This window comes from Salmo salar, chromosome 14 (assembly GCF_965601325.2).
Source record: "Salmo salar chromosome 14, fSalSal1, whole genome shotgun sequence".
Taxonomy (NCBI): Eukaryota; Metazoa; Chordata; class Actinopteri; order Salmoniformes; family Salmonidae; genus Salmo; species Salmo salar.
In genome coordinates this window covers 56386217-56400214 of record NC_138304.1, presented here as the reverse complement: position 1 = coordinate 56400214, position 13998 = coordinate 56386217, and the positions used below count along the sequence as shown (strand labels likewise).

Here is a 13998-nt window from a genome sequence, read left to right as displayed (position 1 = left end):
GGACAGTTATAGATTTAAGAACTTAAGATGCTCTCAAACAGCATGTTCTGGAGATGTGACAAAAGACATACTGTTGTAGAAAGGTTCTTAAAAAAAATGTGTTGGTTGTTTTAGTCTGGCCAAACTGGCTTTAATATCACTAACAGACGGGCATCTTTAGAGGCATCATGTTCAGAGCAACAGAAAGAGACCAGGGTAGGGGGCAGGGTAGGGTGTAGGGAGCAGGGTAGGGAGCAGGGAACAGGGTAGGGAGCAGGGTAAGGGAAAATGATAGGGGGGGTAGGGGGCAGGGTAGAGTACAGGGTAGGGGCCAGGGTAGGGAAGAGGGTAGGGGAGGTAGGGGAAAGGGTAGGGGACAGGGTAGGGAGCGGGGTAGGGTGGAGTACAGGGTAGGGCTCAGGGTAGGGGGGTTAGGGGACAGGGTAGGGTACAGGGTAGGGTACAGGGTTAGGGAACAGGGTAGGGAGCAGGGTAGGGTGAGGGGTAGGGTGAAGGGTAGGGTGCTGGGTAGGGTGCTGGGTAAGGAGCTGGGTAGGGAGCTGGGAAGGGAGCTGGGTAGGGAGCTGGGTAGGGGGGTAGGGAGCAGGGTAGGGGTCTCAACACGTTGATATGTGCCTCTACTTCTCTATGGGAGTGCTGTTGCAGCAGCAGCAGCATTGTAGTGGTAGTAGTAGTGGTGTAGTAGTGGTAGTAGGTTGTAGTAGTGGTAGTAGGTTGTAGTAGTGGTGTGTTGTAGTAGTGGTAGTAGTAGTAGTGGTGTGTTGTAGTATTAGTAGTAGTGGTAGTAGTAGTAGTAGTAGTAGAAGTAGTAGTAGTAGGTTGTAGTAGTAGTAGTAGTAGGTTGTAGTAGTAGTAGTAGTAGTGGTGTGTTGTAGTAGTAGTAGTAGTAGTAGTAGTAGTGGTGTGTTGTAGTAGTAGTAGTAGTGGTAGTAGTAGTAGTAGTAGTAGTGGTAGAAGTAGTAGTGGTAGTAGTAGTAGTGGTAGTAGTAGTAGTAGTAGTAGTAGTAGTGGTAGTAGTAGTGGTGGTGGTAGTGGTAGTAGTAGTGGTGGTGGTAGTGGTAGTAGTGGTAGTGGTAGTAGTAGTGTTGTGTTGTAGTAGTAGTAGTAGTAGTGGTAGTGGTAGTAGTAGTAGTAGTGGTAGTAGTGGTAGTAGTAGTAGTAGTGGTAGTAGTAGTAGTGGTAGTAGTAGTGGTGTGTTGTAGTAGTAGTAGTGGTAGTAGTGGTAGTGGTGGTAGTAGTAGTGTGTTGTAGTAGTAGTAGTAGTGGTAGTAGTAGTAGTGGTAGTAGTAGTATTAGTAGTAGTGGTAGTAGTGGTGGTAGTAGTAGTAGTAGTAGTAGTAGTGGTAGTAGTAGTAGTAGTGGCGTGGTGTGTTGTAGTAGTAGTAGTAGTGGTAGTAGTGGTAGTACTGTAGTAGCAGTAGTACTGTAGTAGTAGTAGTAGTGGTGGTGTGTTGTAGTAGTAGTAGTGGTGTAGTAGTGGTAGTAGTAGTAGGTTGTAGTAGTAGTAGGTTGTAGTAGTGGTAGTAGGTTGTAGTAGTGGTAGTAGGTTGTAGTAGTAGTAGTAGTAGTAGTGGTAGTAGTAGTAGTGGTGTGTTGTAGTATTAGTAGTAGTGGTAGTAGTGGTAGTAGAAGTAGTAGTAGTAGGTTGTAGTAGTAGTAGTAGTAGTAGTAGGTTGTAGTAGTAGTAGTAGTGGTGTGTTGTAGTAGTAGTAGTAGTAGTAGTAGTAGTAGTGGTGTGTTGTAGTAGTAGTAGTAGTAGTGGTAGTAGTAGTGGTAGTAGTAGTAGTAGTGGTAGTAGTGGTGTGTTGTAGTAGTAGTAGTAGTAGTAGTAGTAGTAGTGGTAGTAGTGGTGTGTTGTAGTAGTAGTAGTAGTAGTGGTGGTAGTAGTAGTAGTAGTAGTGGTAGTGGTAGTAGTGGTAGTAGTAGTAGTAGTGGTAGTAGTAGTAGTAGTGGTAGTAGTAGTAGTAGTAGTAGTGTGTTGTAGTAGTAGTAGTAGTGTGTTGTAGTAGTAGTAGTAGTAGTAGTGGTAGTAGTAGTATTAGTGGTGGTGGTAGTTGTATTAGTGGTGGTGGTAGTAGTGGTAGTAGTGGTGGTAGTAGTAGTAGTAGTGGTAGTAGTAGTAGTGGTAGTAGTAGTAGTAGTGGCGTGGTGTGTTGTAGTAGTAGTAGTGGTAGTAATAGCGGTAGTACTGTAGTAGCAGTAGTACTGTAGTAGTAGTGGTAGTAGTAGCAGTGGTGTGTTGTAGTAGTAGTAGTAGTGGTAGTAGTAGTACTGTAGTAGTAGTGGTACTGTAGTAGTAGTGGTGGTAGTAGTAGTAGTGGTAGTAGTAGTGGTGGTGGTAGTAGTAGTGGTAGTAGTTGTAGTAGTGTTGTTGCAGTAGTGTTGTTGCAGTTAGTAGCAATGTGTTGTTGTAGTAGTGTTGTTGTAGCAGTAGTAGTGTTGTTGCAGGTAGTAGTAGTAGTAGTGGTAGTAGTAGTAGTGTTGTTGTTGCAGTTAGTGGTAGTAGTAGTAGTAGTAGTGGTGTGCAGTAGTAGTAGTAGTGGTGTGTAGTAGTAGTAGTAGTAATAGTAGTAGTAGTAGTAGTAGTAGTGGTGTGTTGTTGTTGTAGTAGTAGTAGTAGTAGTAGTGGTGGTGGTAGTGGTAGTAGTAGTAGTAGTGGTAGTGCTGTGTTGTAGTAGTAGTAGTAGTAGTAGTAGTAGTAGTGATGTGTTGTAGTAGTGGTAGTAGTGGTACTGTAGTAGTAGTGGTACTGTAGTAGTAGTAGCAGTGGTGGTAGTGGTAGTAGTAGTAGTAGTGTAGTAGCCGTGGTACTGTAGTAGTAGTAGTGGTAGTAGTAGTAGTGGTAGTAGTGGTGGTGGTGGTAGTGGTAGTAGTAGTGTTGTGTTGTAGTAGTAGTAGTAGTAGTGGTAGTGGTAGTAGTAGTAGTAGTGGTAGTAGTGGTAGTAGTAGTAGTAGTGGTAGTAGTAGTAGTAGTAGTGGTAGTAGTAGTGGTGTGTTGTAGTAGTAGTAGTGGTGTAGTAGTGGTAGTAGTAGTAGGTTGTAGTAGTAGTAGGTTGTAGTAGTGGTAGTAGGTTGTAGTAGTGGTGTGTTGTAGTAGTAGTAGTAGTAGTGGTAGTAGTAGTAGTGGTGTGTTGTAGTATTAGTAGTAGTGGTAGTAGTGGTAGTAGAAGTAGTAGTAGTAGGTTGTAGTAGTAGTAGTAGTAGTAGGTTGTAGTAGTAGTAGTAGTGGTGTGTTGTAGTAGTAGTAGTAGTAGTAGTAGTAGTAGTAGTAGTAGTGGTGTGTTGTAGTAGTAGTAGTAGTGGTAGTAGTAGTGGTAGTAGTAGTAGTGGTAGTAGTGGTGTGTTGTAGTAGTAGTAGTAGTAGTAGTAGTAGTAGTAGTAGTGGTAGTAGTGGTGTGTTGTAGTAGTAGTAGTAGTGGTGGTAGTAGTAGTAGTAGTAGTGGTAGTGGTAGTAGTGGTAGTAGTAGTAGTAGTAGTAGTAGTAGTAGTGTGTTGTAGTAGTAGTGTGTTGTAGTAGTAGTGGTAGTAGTAGTATTAGTGGTGGTGGTAGTAGTATTAGTGGTGGTGGTAGTAGTGGTAGTAGTGGTGGTAGTAGTAGTAGTAGTGGTAGTAGTAGTAGTGGTAGTAGTAGTAGTAGTGGCGTGGTGTGTTGTAGTAGTAGTAGTGGTAGTAGTAGCGGTAGTACTGTAGTAGCAGTAGTACTGTAGTAGTAGTGGTAGTAGTAGCAGTGGTGTGTTGTAGTAGTAGTAGTAGTAGTGGTAGTAGTGGTACTGTAGTAGTAGTGGTACTGTAGTAGTAGTGGTGGTAGTAGTAGTAGTGGTAGTAGTAAAAAAAAAAATGTATGAAATTGTATGAAATGTATGCATTCACTACTGTAAGTCGCTCTGGATAAGAGCGTCTGCTAAATGACTAAAATGTAAATGTAAATGTAGTAGTGGTGGTGGTAGTAGTAGTGGTAGTAGTTGTAGTAGTGTTGTTGCAGTAGTGTTGTTGCAGTTAGTAGCAATGTGTTGTTGTAGTAGTGTTGTTGTAGCAGTAGTAGTGTTGTTGCAGGTAGTAGTAGTAGTAGTGGTAGTAGTAGTAGTGTTGTTGTTGCAGTTAGTGGTAGTAGTAGTAGTAGTAGTGGTGTGCAGTAGTAGTAGTAGTAGTGGTGTGTAGTAGTAGTAGTAGTAATAGTAGTAGTAGTAGTGGTGTGTTGTTGTTGTTGTAGTAGTAGTAGTAGTAGTAGTAGTGGTGGTGGTAGTAGTAGTAGTGGTAGTGCTGTGTTGTAGTAGTAGTAGTAGTAGTAGTAGTAGTAGTAGTAGTAGTGGTAGTAGTAGTGATGTGTTGTAGTAGTGGTAGTAGTGGTACTGTAGTAGTAGTGGTACTGTAGTAGTAGTAGCAGTGGTGGTAGTGGTAGTAGTAGTAGTAGTGTAGTAGCCGTGGTACTGTAGTAGTAGTAGTGGTAGTAGTGGTAGTAGTAGAAGTGTGTTGTAGTAGTAGTGGTTGTTGTAGTAGTGTAGTAGTAGTAGTAGTAGTGGTAGTAGTAGTAGTAGTAGTAGTAGTGTGTTGTAGTGGTTGTTGTAGTGTTGTAGTAGTAGTAGTGTGTTGTAGTAGTAGTGGTTGTTGTAGTAGTGTAGTAGTAGTGGTAGTAGTAGTAGTAGTAGTAGTAGTAGTAGTAGTGTGTTGTATTGGTAGTAGTAGTAGTAGTAGAAGAAGTAGTAGAAGACAATTGGCGTGTGTATGTTTTTTAGCATGTTATTGATATGTTTGTGTTAGCTCGTATCTTACCTGGCATTCCTGGCAGGGCTCTCCCCAGTCCCAGCCACAGTTGGTGCCACAGCGCCCTACGAAGGGAGGGTACCCACTCAGCATAATGTACAGGATGACCCCCAGACTCCACAGGTCACAGCGCTTATCATAGATCGTAGCCTCCTCACTGAAGGCCTCCACTACCTCTGGAGCCATGTACTCTGCTGAACCACACTGGGGAGAGACCAGAGACAGATGTATACTGTTAGTCTGCATTTTACACACGCAGCCTTTTCACAACAGATCAGCAGAAGTGGTGAGGAGAAGAGAAGTGGTGAGGAGGAGAGAAGTGGTGAAGAGAGGAGGAGGAGAGAAGAGGTGAGGAGAGAAGTGAGGTGAAGAGGAGAAGAGGTGAAGAGGAGAAGAGGTGAGAGGTGAAGAGGAGAAGAGGTGAGGGGTGAAGAGAAGAGGTGAGGGGTGAAGAGAAGAGGGGTGTTGCGGTGTTGTAGCGGTGGTGTTATTGTAGCGATGGTGTTGTTTAAACGGTGGTGTTGTTGTAGTCTCTTCTCAAGAAGATGATAATCCTAGTCATATTAGCAACCCATGCTAGTCGTTGATAATCCTAGTCATATTAGCATCCCATGCTAGTTGATGATAATCCTAGTCATATTAGCAACCCATGCTAGTTGATGATAATCCTAGTCATATTAGCATCCCATGCTAGTTGATGATAATCCTAGTCATATTAGCAACCCATGCTAGTTGATGATAATCCTAGTCATATTAGCATCCCATGCTAGTTGATGATAATCCTAGTCATATTAGCAACCCATGCTAGTTGATGATAATCCTAGTCATATTAGCATCCCATGCTAGTTAATGATAATCCTAGTCATATTAGCATCCCATGCTAGTTGATGATAATCCTAGTCATATTAGCAACCCATGCTAGTTGATGATAATCTTAGTCATATTAGCATCCCATGCTAGTTGATGATAATCCTAGTCATATTACTAACCCATGCTAGTTGATGATAATCCTAGTCATATTAGCATCCCATGCTAGTTGATGATAATCCTAGTCATATTAGCAACCCATGCTAGTTGATGCATCTTTAGATCTCCCCTTTTTCAAAATGTTCCCACTAATTGCATTATTTAACAAACATTGGAGCTTAACCTACTGCCTTGTGTGCTTATAATGTGAAGAAATAATAGTTTATCAACATTCTAAGCTAAACGTTCTGATCTGTTGCATCAGACTCATGTAACCTAGGTCTACTGGTTGTATGAATTTGGGATCTATCGTCCCACAACTGTCCCAGAGTCTGTTTGGGATAGGCCATTTCTTTCTCACACAGCATGACAAGCTGACTTTTCTACTAGATAGTAGATTGACAGGCAAGTGATTCTGCTGTTCGTTACTGGTTTTGATGGCTAGTGATTGCGCTGTTTGTTACTCGTCTCGTTGGCTAGTGATTCTGCTGTTCGTTACTGGTTTTGATGGCTATTGATTCTGCTGTTCGTTACTGGTCTAATTGGCTAGTGATTCTGCTATTCGTTACTGGTCTAATTGGCTAGTGATTCTGCTATTCGTTACTGGTCGCGTTGGCTAGTGATTCTGCTGTTCGTTACTGGTCTCGTTGGCTAGTGATTCTGCTATTCGTTACTGGTCTTGTTGGCTAGTGATTCTGCTGTTCGTTACTGGTCTCGTTGGCTAGTGATTCCGCTGTCACATGGCAATGCTACCAAACACTAATTGAGTGTATGTAAACTTCTGACAAACTGGGAATGTGATGAAAGAAATAAAAGCAGAAATAAATCATTCTCTATACTATTACTCCTGACATTTCACATTCTTAAAATAAAGTGGTGATCCTAACTGACCTAAAACAGGGAATCTTTACTAGGATTAAATGTCAGGAATTGTGAAAAACTGAGTTGAAATGTATTTGGATAAGGTGTATGTAAACTTCCCACTTCAACTGTATGTATATAATTAAAAGTCTCATTAAAGTTAGGATCCATTTTCTGGCTCCTCCCTCATGTCAGCATCAGTCTGGACATGAGGCTGTAGCCACTGGTCCACCTGAATATGTCAGTCATCATACTGTTGAACTGGTCCACCTGAATATGTCTGTCATCATACTGTTGAACTAGTCCACCTAAATATGTCAGTCTGTCATCATACTGTTGAACTGGTCCACCTGAATATGTCTGTCATCATACTGTTGAACTAGTCCACCTAAATATGTCAGTCTGTCATCATACTGTTGAACTGGTCCACCTGAATATGTCTGTCATCATACTGTTGAACTAGTCCACCTGAATATGTCAGTCTGTCATCATACTGTTGAACTGGTCCACCTGAATATGTCTGTCTGTCATCATACTGTTCAACTAGTCCACCTGAATATGTCAGTCATCATACTGTTCAACTAGTCCACCTGAATATGTCAGTCATCATGCTGTTGAACAAGTCCACCTGAATATGTCAGTCTGTCATCATACTGTTGAACTAGTCCACCTGAATATGTCTGTCATCATACTGTTGAACTAGTCCACCTGAATATGTCTGTCATCATACTGTTGAACTGGTCCACCTGAATATGTCTGTCATCATACTGTTGAACTGGTCCACCTGAATATGTCAGTCTGTCATCATACTGTTGAACTGGTCCACCTGAATATGTCTGTCTGTCATCATACTGTTGAACTAGTCCACCTGAATATGTCAGTCATCATGCTGTTGAACGAGTCCACCTGAATATGTCAGTCTGTCATCATACTGTTGAACTAGTCCACCTGAATATGTCTGTCATCATACTGTTGAACTGGTCCACCTGAATATGTCTGTCATCATACTGTTGAACTGGTCCACCTGAATAAACCCCTAGTAGCATTAGTTAACCTGAATAACTATAAACCCCCAGTAGCATTAGTTAACCTGAATAACTATAAACCCCTAGTAGCATTAGTTAACCTGAATAACTATAAACCCCCAGTAGCATTAGTTAACCTGAATAACTATAAACCCCTAGTAGCATTAGTTAACCTGAATAACTATAAACCCCCAGTAGCATTAGTTAACCTGAATAACTATAAACCCCCAGTAGCATTAGTTAACCTGAATAACTATAAACCCCCAGTAGCATTAGTTAACCTGAATAACTATAAACCCCCAGTAGCATTAGTTAACCTGAATAACTATAAACCCCCAGTAGCATTAGTTAACCTGAATAACTATAAACCCCCAGTAGCATTAGTTAACCTGAATAACTATAAACCCCCTAGTAGCATTAGTTAACCTGAATAACTATAAACCCCCTAGTAGCATTAGTTAACCTGAATAACTATAAACCCCTAGTAGCATTAGTTAACCTAAATAACTATAAACCCCCTAGTAGCATTAGTTAACCTGAATAACTATAAACCCCTAGTAGCATTAGTTAACCTGAATAACTATAAACCCCCTAGTAGCATTAGTTAACCTGAATAACTATAAACCCCTAGTAGCATTAGTTAACCTGAATAACTATAAACCCCCTAGTAGCATTAGTTAACCTGAATAACTATAAACCCCTAGTAGCATTAGTTAACCTGAATAACTATAAACCCCTAGTAGCATTAGTTAACCTGAATAACTATAAACCCCCTAGTAGCATTAGTTAACCTGAATAACTATAAACCCCTAGTAGCATTAGTTAACCTGAATAACTATAAACCCCTAGTAGCATTAGTTAACCTGAATAAACCCCTAGTAGCATTAGTTAACCTGAATAACTATAAACCCCTAGTAGCATAAGTTAACCTGAATAACTATAAACCCCCTAGTAGCATTAGTTAACCTGAATAACTATAAACCCCCTAGTAGCATTAGTTAACCTGAATAACTATAAACCCCCTAGTAGCATTAGTTAACCTGAATAACTATAAACCCCTAGTAGCATTAGTTAACCTGAATAACTATAAACCCCCTAGTAGCATTAGTTAACCTGAATAACTATAAACCCCTAGTAGCATTAGTTAACCTGAATAACTATAAACCCCCTAGTAGCATTAGTTAACCTGAATAACTATAAACCCCCTAGTAGCATTAGTTAACCTGAATAACTATAAACCCCTAGTAGCATTAGTTAACCTGAATAACTATAAACCCCCTAGTAGCATTAGTTAACCTGAATAACTATAAACCCCCTAGTAGCATTAGTTAACCTGAATAACTATAAACCCCTAGTAGCATTAGTTAACCTGAATAACTATAAACCCCTAGTAGCATTAGTTAACCTGAATAAACCCCTAGTAGCATTAGTTAACCTGAATAACTATAAACCCCTAGTAGCATTAGTTAACCTGAATAACTATAAACCCCTAGCATTAGTTAACCTGAATAACTATAAACCCCTAGCATTAGTTAACCTGAATAACTATAAACCCCTAGCAGCATTAGTTAACCTGTTGGGGAAAGGGGGCAGTATTTGCACGGCCGGATAAAAAAACGTACCTGATTTAATCTGGTTATTACTCCTGCCCAGTAACTAGAATATGCATATAATTGTTTGATTTGGATAGAAAACACCCTAAAGTTTCTAAAACTGTCTGTGAGTATAACAGAACTCTTTTGGCAGGCAAAAACCTGAGAAGATTCCAAACAGGAAGCGCTCTCTCTGACTATTTCTTGGCCTTCTTGATCATCTCTAGCCAAAACAGGGGATCTCTGGCATAACGTGACATTTTCTAACGCTCCCATAGGCTCTCAGAAGGCGCCAGAACGTTGAATGGTGACTTTGCAGGCCATGGCTGAAAAACAGTAGCGCATTTGGATAGTGGTCGATCTGAGAACAATGAGACTGGGGCGCGTGCACGAGCCGACACCATGTTTTTATTTTTTCGTCTTTGAACGAAAACAGGGTTTCCCGGTCGGAATATTATCGCTTTTTTACGAGAAAAATCGCATAAAAATTGATTTTAAACAGCGTTTGACATGCTTCGAAGTACGGTAATGGAATATTTAGAATTATTTTGGCACGAAATGCGCCGGGTGCGTCACCCTTCTTTACCCTTCGGATAGTGTCTTGAACGCACGAACAAAACGCCGCTATTTGGATAGAACTATGGATTATTTGGAACCAAACCAACATTTGTTATTGAAGTAGAAGTCCTGGGAGTGCATTCTGACGAAGAACAGCAAAGGTAATCCAATTTTTCTTATAGTAAATCTGAGTTTGGTGAGTGCCAAACTTGGTGGGTGTCAAAATAGCTAGCCCGTGATGGCCGGGCTATCTACTCAGAATATTGCAAAATGTGCTTTCACCGAAAGCTATTTTAAAATCGGACACCGCGATTGCATAAAGGAGTTCTGTATCTATAATTCTTAAAATAATTGTTATGTTTTTTGTGAACGTTTATCGTGAGTAATTTAGTAAATTCACCGGAAGTTTGCGGGGGGTATGCTAGTTCTGAACGTCACATGCTAATGTAAAAAGCTGTTTTTTGATATAAATATGAACTTGATTGAACAAAACATGCATGTATTGTATAACATAATGTCCTAGGTGTGTCATATGATGAAGATCATCAAAGGTTAGTGCTGCATTTAGCTGTGGTTTGGGTTTACGTGACATTATATGCTAGCTTGAAAAATGGGTGTCTGATTATTTCTGGCTGGGTACTCTGCTGACATAATCTAATGTTTTGCTTTCGTTGTAAAGCCTTTTTGAAATCGGACAGTGTGGTTAGATTAACGAGAGTCTTGTCTTTAAAATGGTGTAAAATAGTCATATGTTTGAGAAATTGAAGTAATAGCATTTCTAAGGTATTTGAATATCGCGCCACGGGATTCCACTGGCTGTTGAGTAGGCAAGCGTCCCATCTAGCCCATAGAGGTTAACCTGAATGTCTGAAAAGTAATGTCTGATGATTAAGTCCCTTGCTAAGCTAAGGAACTCTCCATATAGAAGGCTGTATGTTGTGTCCAGAAGCAGGGTCTTCATTCTCTACTGAGACATCATCCTCTGGGGAAGCCTGGTCAGTTGTCTGTTCACGTAGGGCAGACAGTCGACAAGCATGTACCCCGATTCGCCACCAAACAGCTGTTCAGGACCCCCCACTCGGAGAGTGATGCACGTTTTGTTCTAGCCCTGCACTTTAAACACCTGATTCAACTAATCGTCAAGGCCGTGTGTTAGGGTTGCAAAATTCTGGAACTTAGTGTTTTGAAAGCGGTAATTCCCGAAACGTTCCTAAAGTCCTTAGGTTTTTCTGAAAATCTTGGTTGGAGGATTCCTGGAAATCAGGAGGGAATAAGCTCCCACAACAACCAGTAACCACTAGCAGTGGGCTGAAGGGAGGAGTAGATTCTTCTTCTAACATCCTAGCTAGCTACCACCCCCAGGGTCCAGAACATGAAACTAGGCACCACAAACAACTAAAAAACCCAACTACAGCAGAAACTAAGTCTGTTTCTGCTGTCATTATACTAATCTCCCTTGGCTTTGCTGGAACATGGTGGAATGCCTGGCGCTCTGTGTGTGTGTGTGTGTGTGGTGTGTGTGTGTGTGTGTGTGTGTGTGTGTGTGTGTGTGTGTGTATGTGGGGTTTTGGGCCAAGAAAGTTCTGGAAGCCCTGTGATAGGTCTAGGATGAGATGAAAAATACCATAGCTTTGGTGCAGGTGCAGCTGACCAGGGCTAGCTAACGCAACCTACAGTAAAAAATATATACCTTTTAATAGATACTTGAGTCAAATAGCAATATATAAGTTGAGTTTTATTGGCTCCAGGCATCAACTTTGTCCAACAGTAATAACCTGCCTGTACGCTACACTCTAGAATCCACAACAGTAATAACCTGCCTGTACACTACACTCTAGAATCCACAACAGTCCAACAGTAATAACCTGCCTGTACACTAGACTCTAGAATCCACAACAGTCCAACAGTAATAACCTGCCTGTACACTACACTCTAGAATCCACAACAGTAATAACCTGCCTGTACACTACACTCTAGAATCCACAACAGTCCAACAGTAATAACCTGCCTGTACACTACACTCTAGAATCCACAACAGTCCAACAGTAATAACCTGCCTGTACACTACTCTAGAATCCACAACAGTAACATCCTGCCTGTACACTACTCTAGAATCCACAACAGTAATATCCTGCCTGTACACTACACTCTAGAATCCACAACAGTCCAACAGTAATAACCTGCCTGTACACTACACTCTAGAATCCACAACAGTCCAACAGTAATATCCTGCCTGTACACTACACTCTACAATCCACAAACATCAGTAGAGTCCCGTGACTGGATTCATCCCAAAGGGAACCCTAAATAATGCACTATTTTTGACCAGGGCCTATAGTGAATAGGGTGCCATTTGGAACACATCTTCTGAACCAGGCATGTGGTAAAAAATATTTTAAAAATCATTACAGATCAGCTGACACGCCCACTCCTTCCCGCTGGCCCAGCCAATCAAAATGTGGTTTCTACATTTAGGGTAGGGGCCTTGGAATGAAGCCCAGAACTGGTTTTGTAACAGCAGGAGAAACAAATATGGATTCTGCTAAAATGAAGGGAGGAAAGAGGGACAGAAGAGAGGAAGGGGTGGAGGGTTAGGGTTAGTGAGATGTAACCCCCATGCCAGAGTGAATCCACCGTTTTTGGTATCTGGTGGACAAAAAATATAAAAAAATAAATATCCAGCACGCTTGCTTTCTCTGAGAACATTCTTAAAGTCCCCAGGCGATAGTGAAGGAACAGTTTAATTTAGACGTGGTGAAAAAAACACCTCCCTCTCCACCAGACTTAGACAGAGGTTAGAAATACTGTACATTCTTAAAGTCCCCAGGCGATAGGGAAGGAACAGTTTGTAATCGAGATACCTCCCTCACCTCTAGACTTAGAGGTGTACACGACACAATTCTGGCCTCGATTTAGCTGTCCCAGACAAGTTTGAGATGGAAGACAAATTCCCCATGACGTTGCTTACTCTGGGAGAGTGGTCCTCACGACACTAGTTTAACGTGAGCGGGACAGAGACGCAATCCGAGGGCTACCGATCCAGCCTGAGCCGTCCCAATATTTTCAAACGTGATTTAAAAAAATAAATAAAATAGGCACAAAATCGGCAAGTCTCTTGAAGCGCGAGATGTGCAATGACAAGTTTTGAGAATTGATCGGCAATAGCCAGCCGATTCTCATGAAACCGGTTTTAAACACGTCTGTAGCAAATTGAGTTACACAAGCATGATGCATCTGCAAAAATCCACTAGCATTCTGGGGACTAAGACATCTAGTGGCCAAGAGTCTTATTTAAATACATTTTACGTTTGCCTGAATGTTTAACATTTTCACCTCATATTCTCATGAACAAAATACTTCCGGATTACATTCTTAGATCAAATTCTCAGATCATTTTATACAATTTACTTTATAAACAACACTTAATTTAACAAAAACACAAAATATGTTAGTGTAGTTTGTCCATAAATGATAAAAAAATGGTGTAATAGTTGAAGTTGACATTAAACTATAATATTTATTACGTACAGTGTCTGTGGAGGTGTCTCCTTAATATAACCCTTTTTATACTTCCTGTAAAAATTCCAATCAGTTTTTAAATGAAGTTTTATTCTCCCATGATGCATCATCTAGAGTAGTAGACGTTTATTCTCTGCTGTCTTCAGAATGAGGTTCTTATTCTCCAACACCCCCTTTACCACACCTGGTCTTCTCATTACCGAAATGACTAAAAAGCTCAAATTGGGGAAGTCAGATTCAATTTTACTTTTAATGTTAAAGATGTTATTTTCAGTGTTATGTTTAACTCACGCCTTTTCATTATGGGAGCAATGTTACAAAATATTAGACATTTATTTGTTTATAACTTTTTGGACTTGAGAGAATTGTGTAAATTGTGTTAATCTCTCTAGGGTAGGGGGCAGTATTTTCACGGCCGGATAAAAAACGTACTCGATTTAAACTGGTTACTACTCTTTTCCAGAAACGAGAATATGCATATAATTGGTAGATTTGGATAGAAAACACTCTAAAGTTTATAAAACTGTTTGAATGGTGTCTGTGAGTATAACAGAACTCATATGGCAGGCCAAAACCTGAAAAGATTCCATACAGGAAGTGCCCTCTCTGACCATTTCTTGTGCTTCTGTGGCATCTCTGTCGAAAATACAGGATCTCTGCTGTAACGTGACAATTTCTAAGGCTCCCATAGGCTCTCTGAAGGCGCCAGAAAATGG

The 13998-nt window shown here is 40.8% G+C and overlaps 1 protein-coding gene across 2 annotated transcripts in view; it reads right to left on the bottom strand.

The window, feature by feature from the left end:
* Window positions 1-13998, bottom strand: part of LOC106569835 (MAP kinase-interacting serine/threonine-protein kinase 2) — a 55363-nt gene that overhangs the window by 7279 nt on the left and 34086 nt on the right. For both annotated transcript variants that reach the window (XM_082961054.1, XM_082961053.1), the window contains exon 10: window positions 4771-4965. In XM_082961054.1, coding sequence (XP_082817180.1) covers window positions 4771-4965 — 195 coding nt within the window. The remainder of the gene's footprint in view (window positions 1-4770; window positions 4966-13998) is intronic.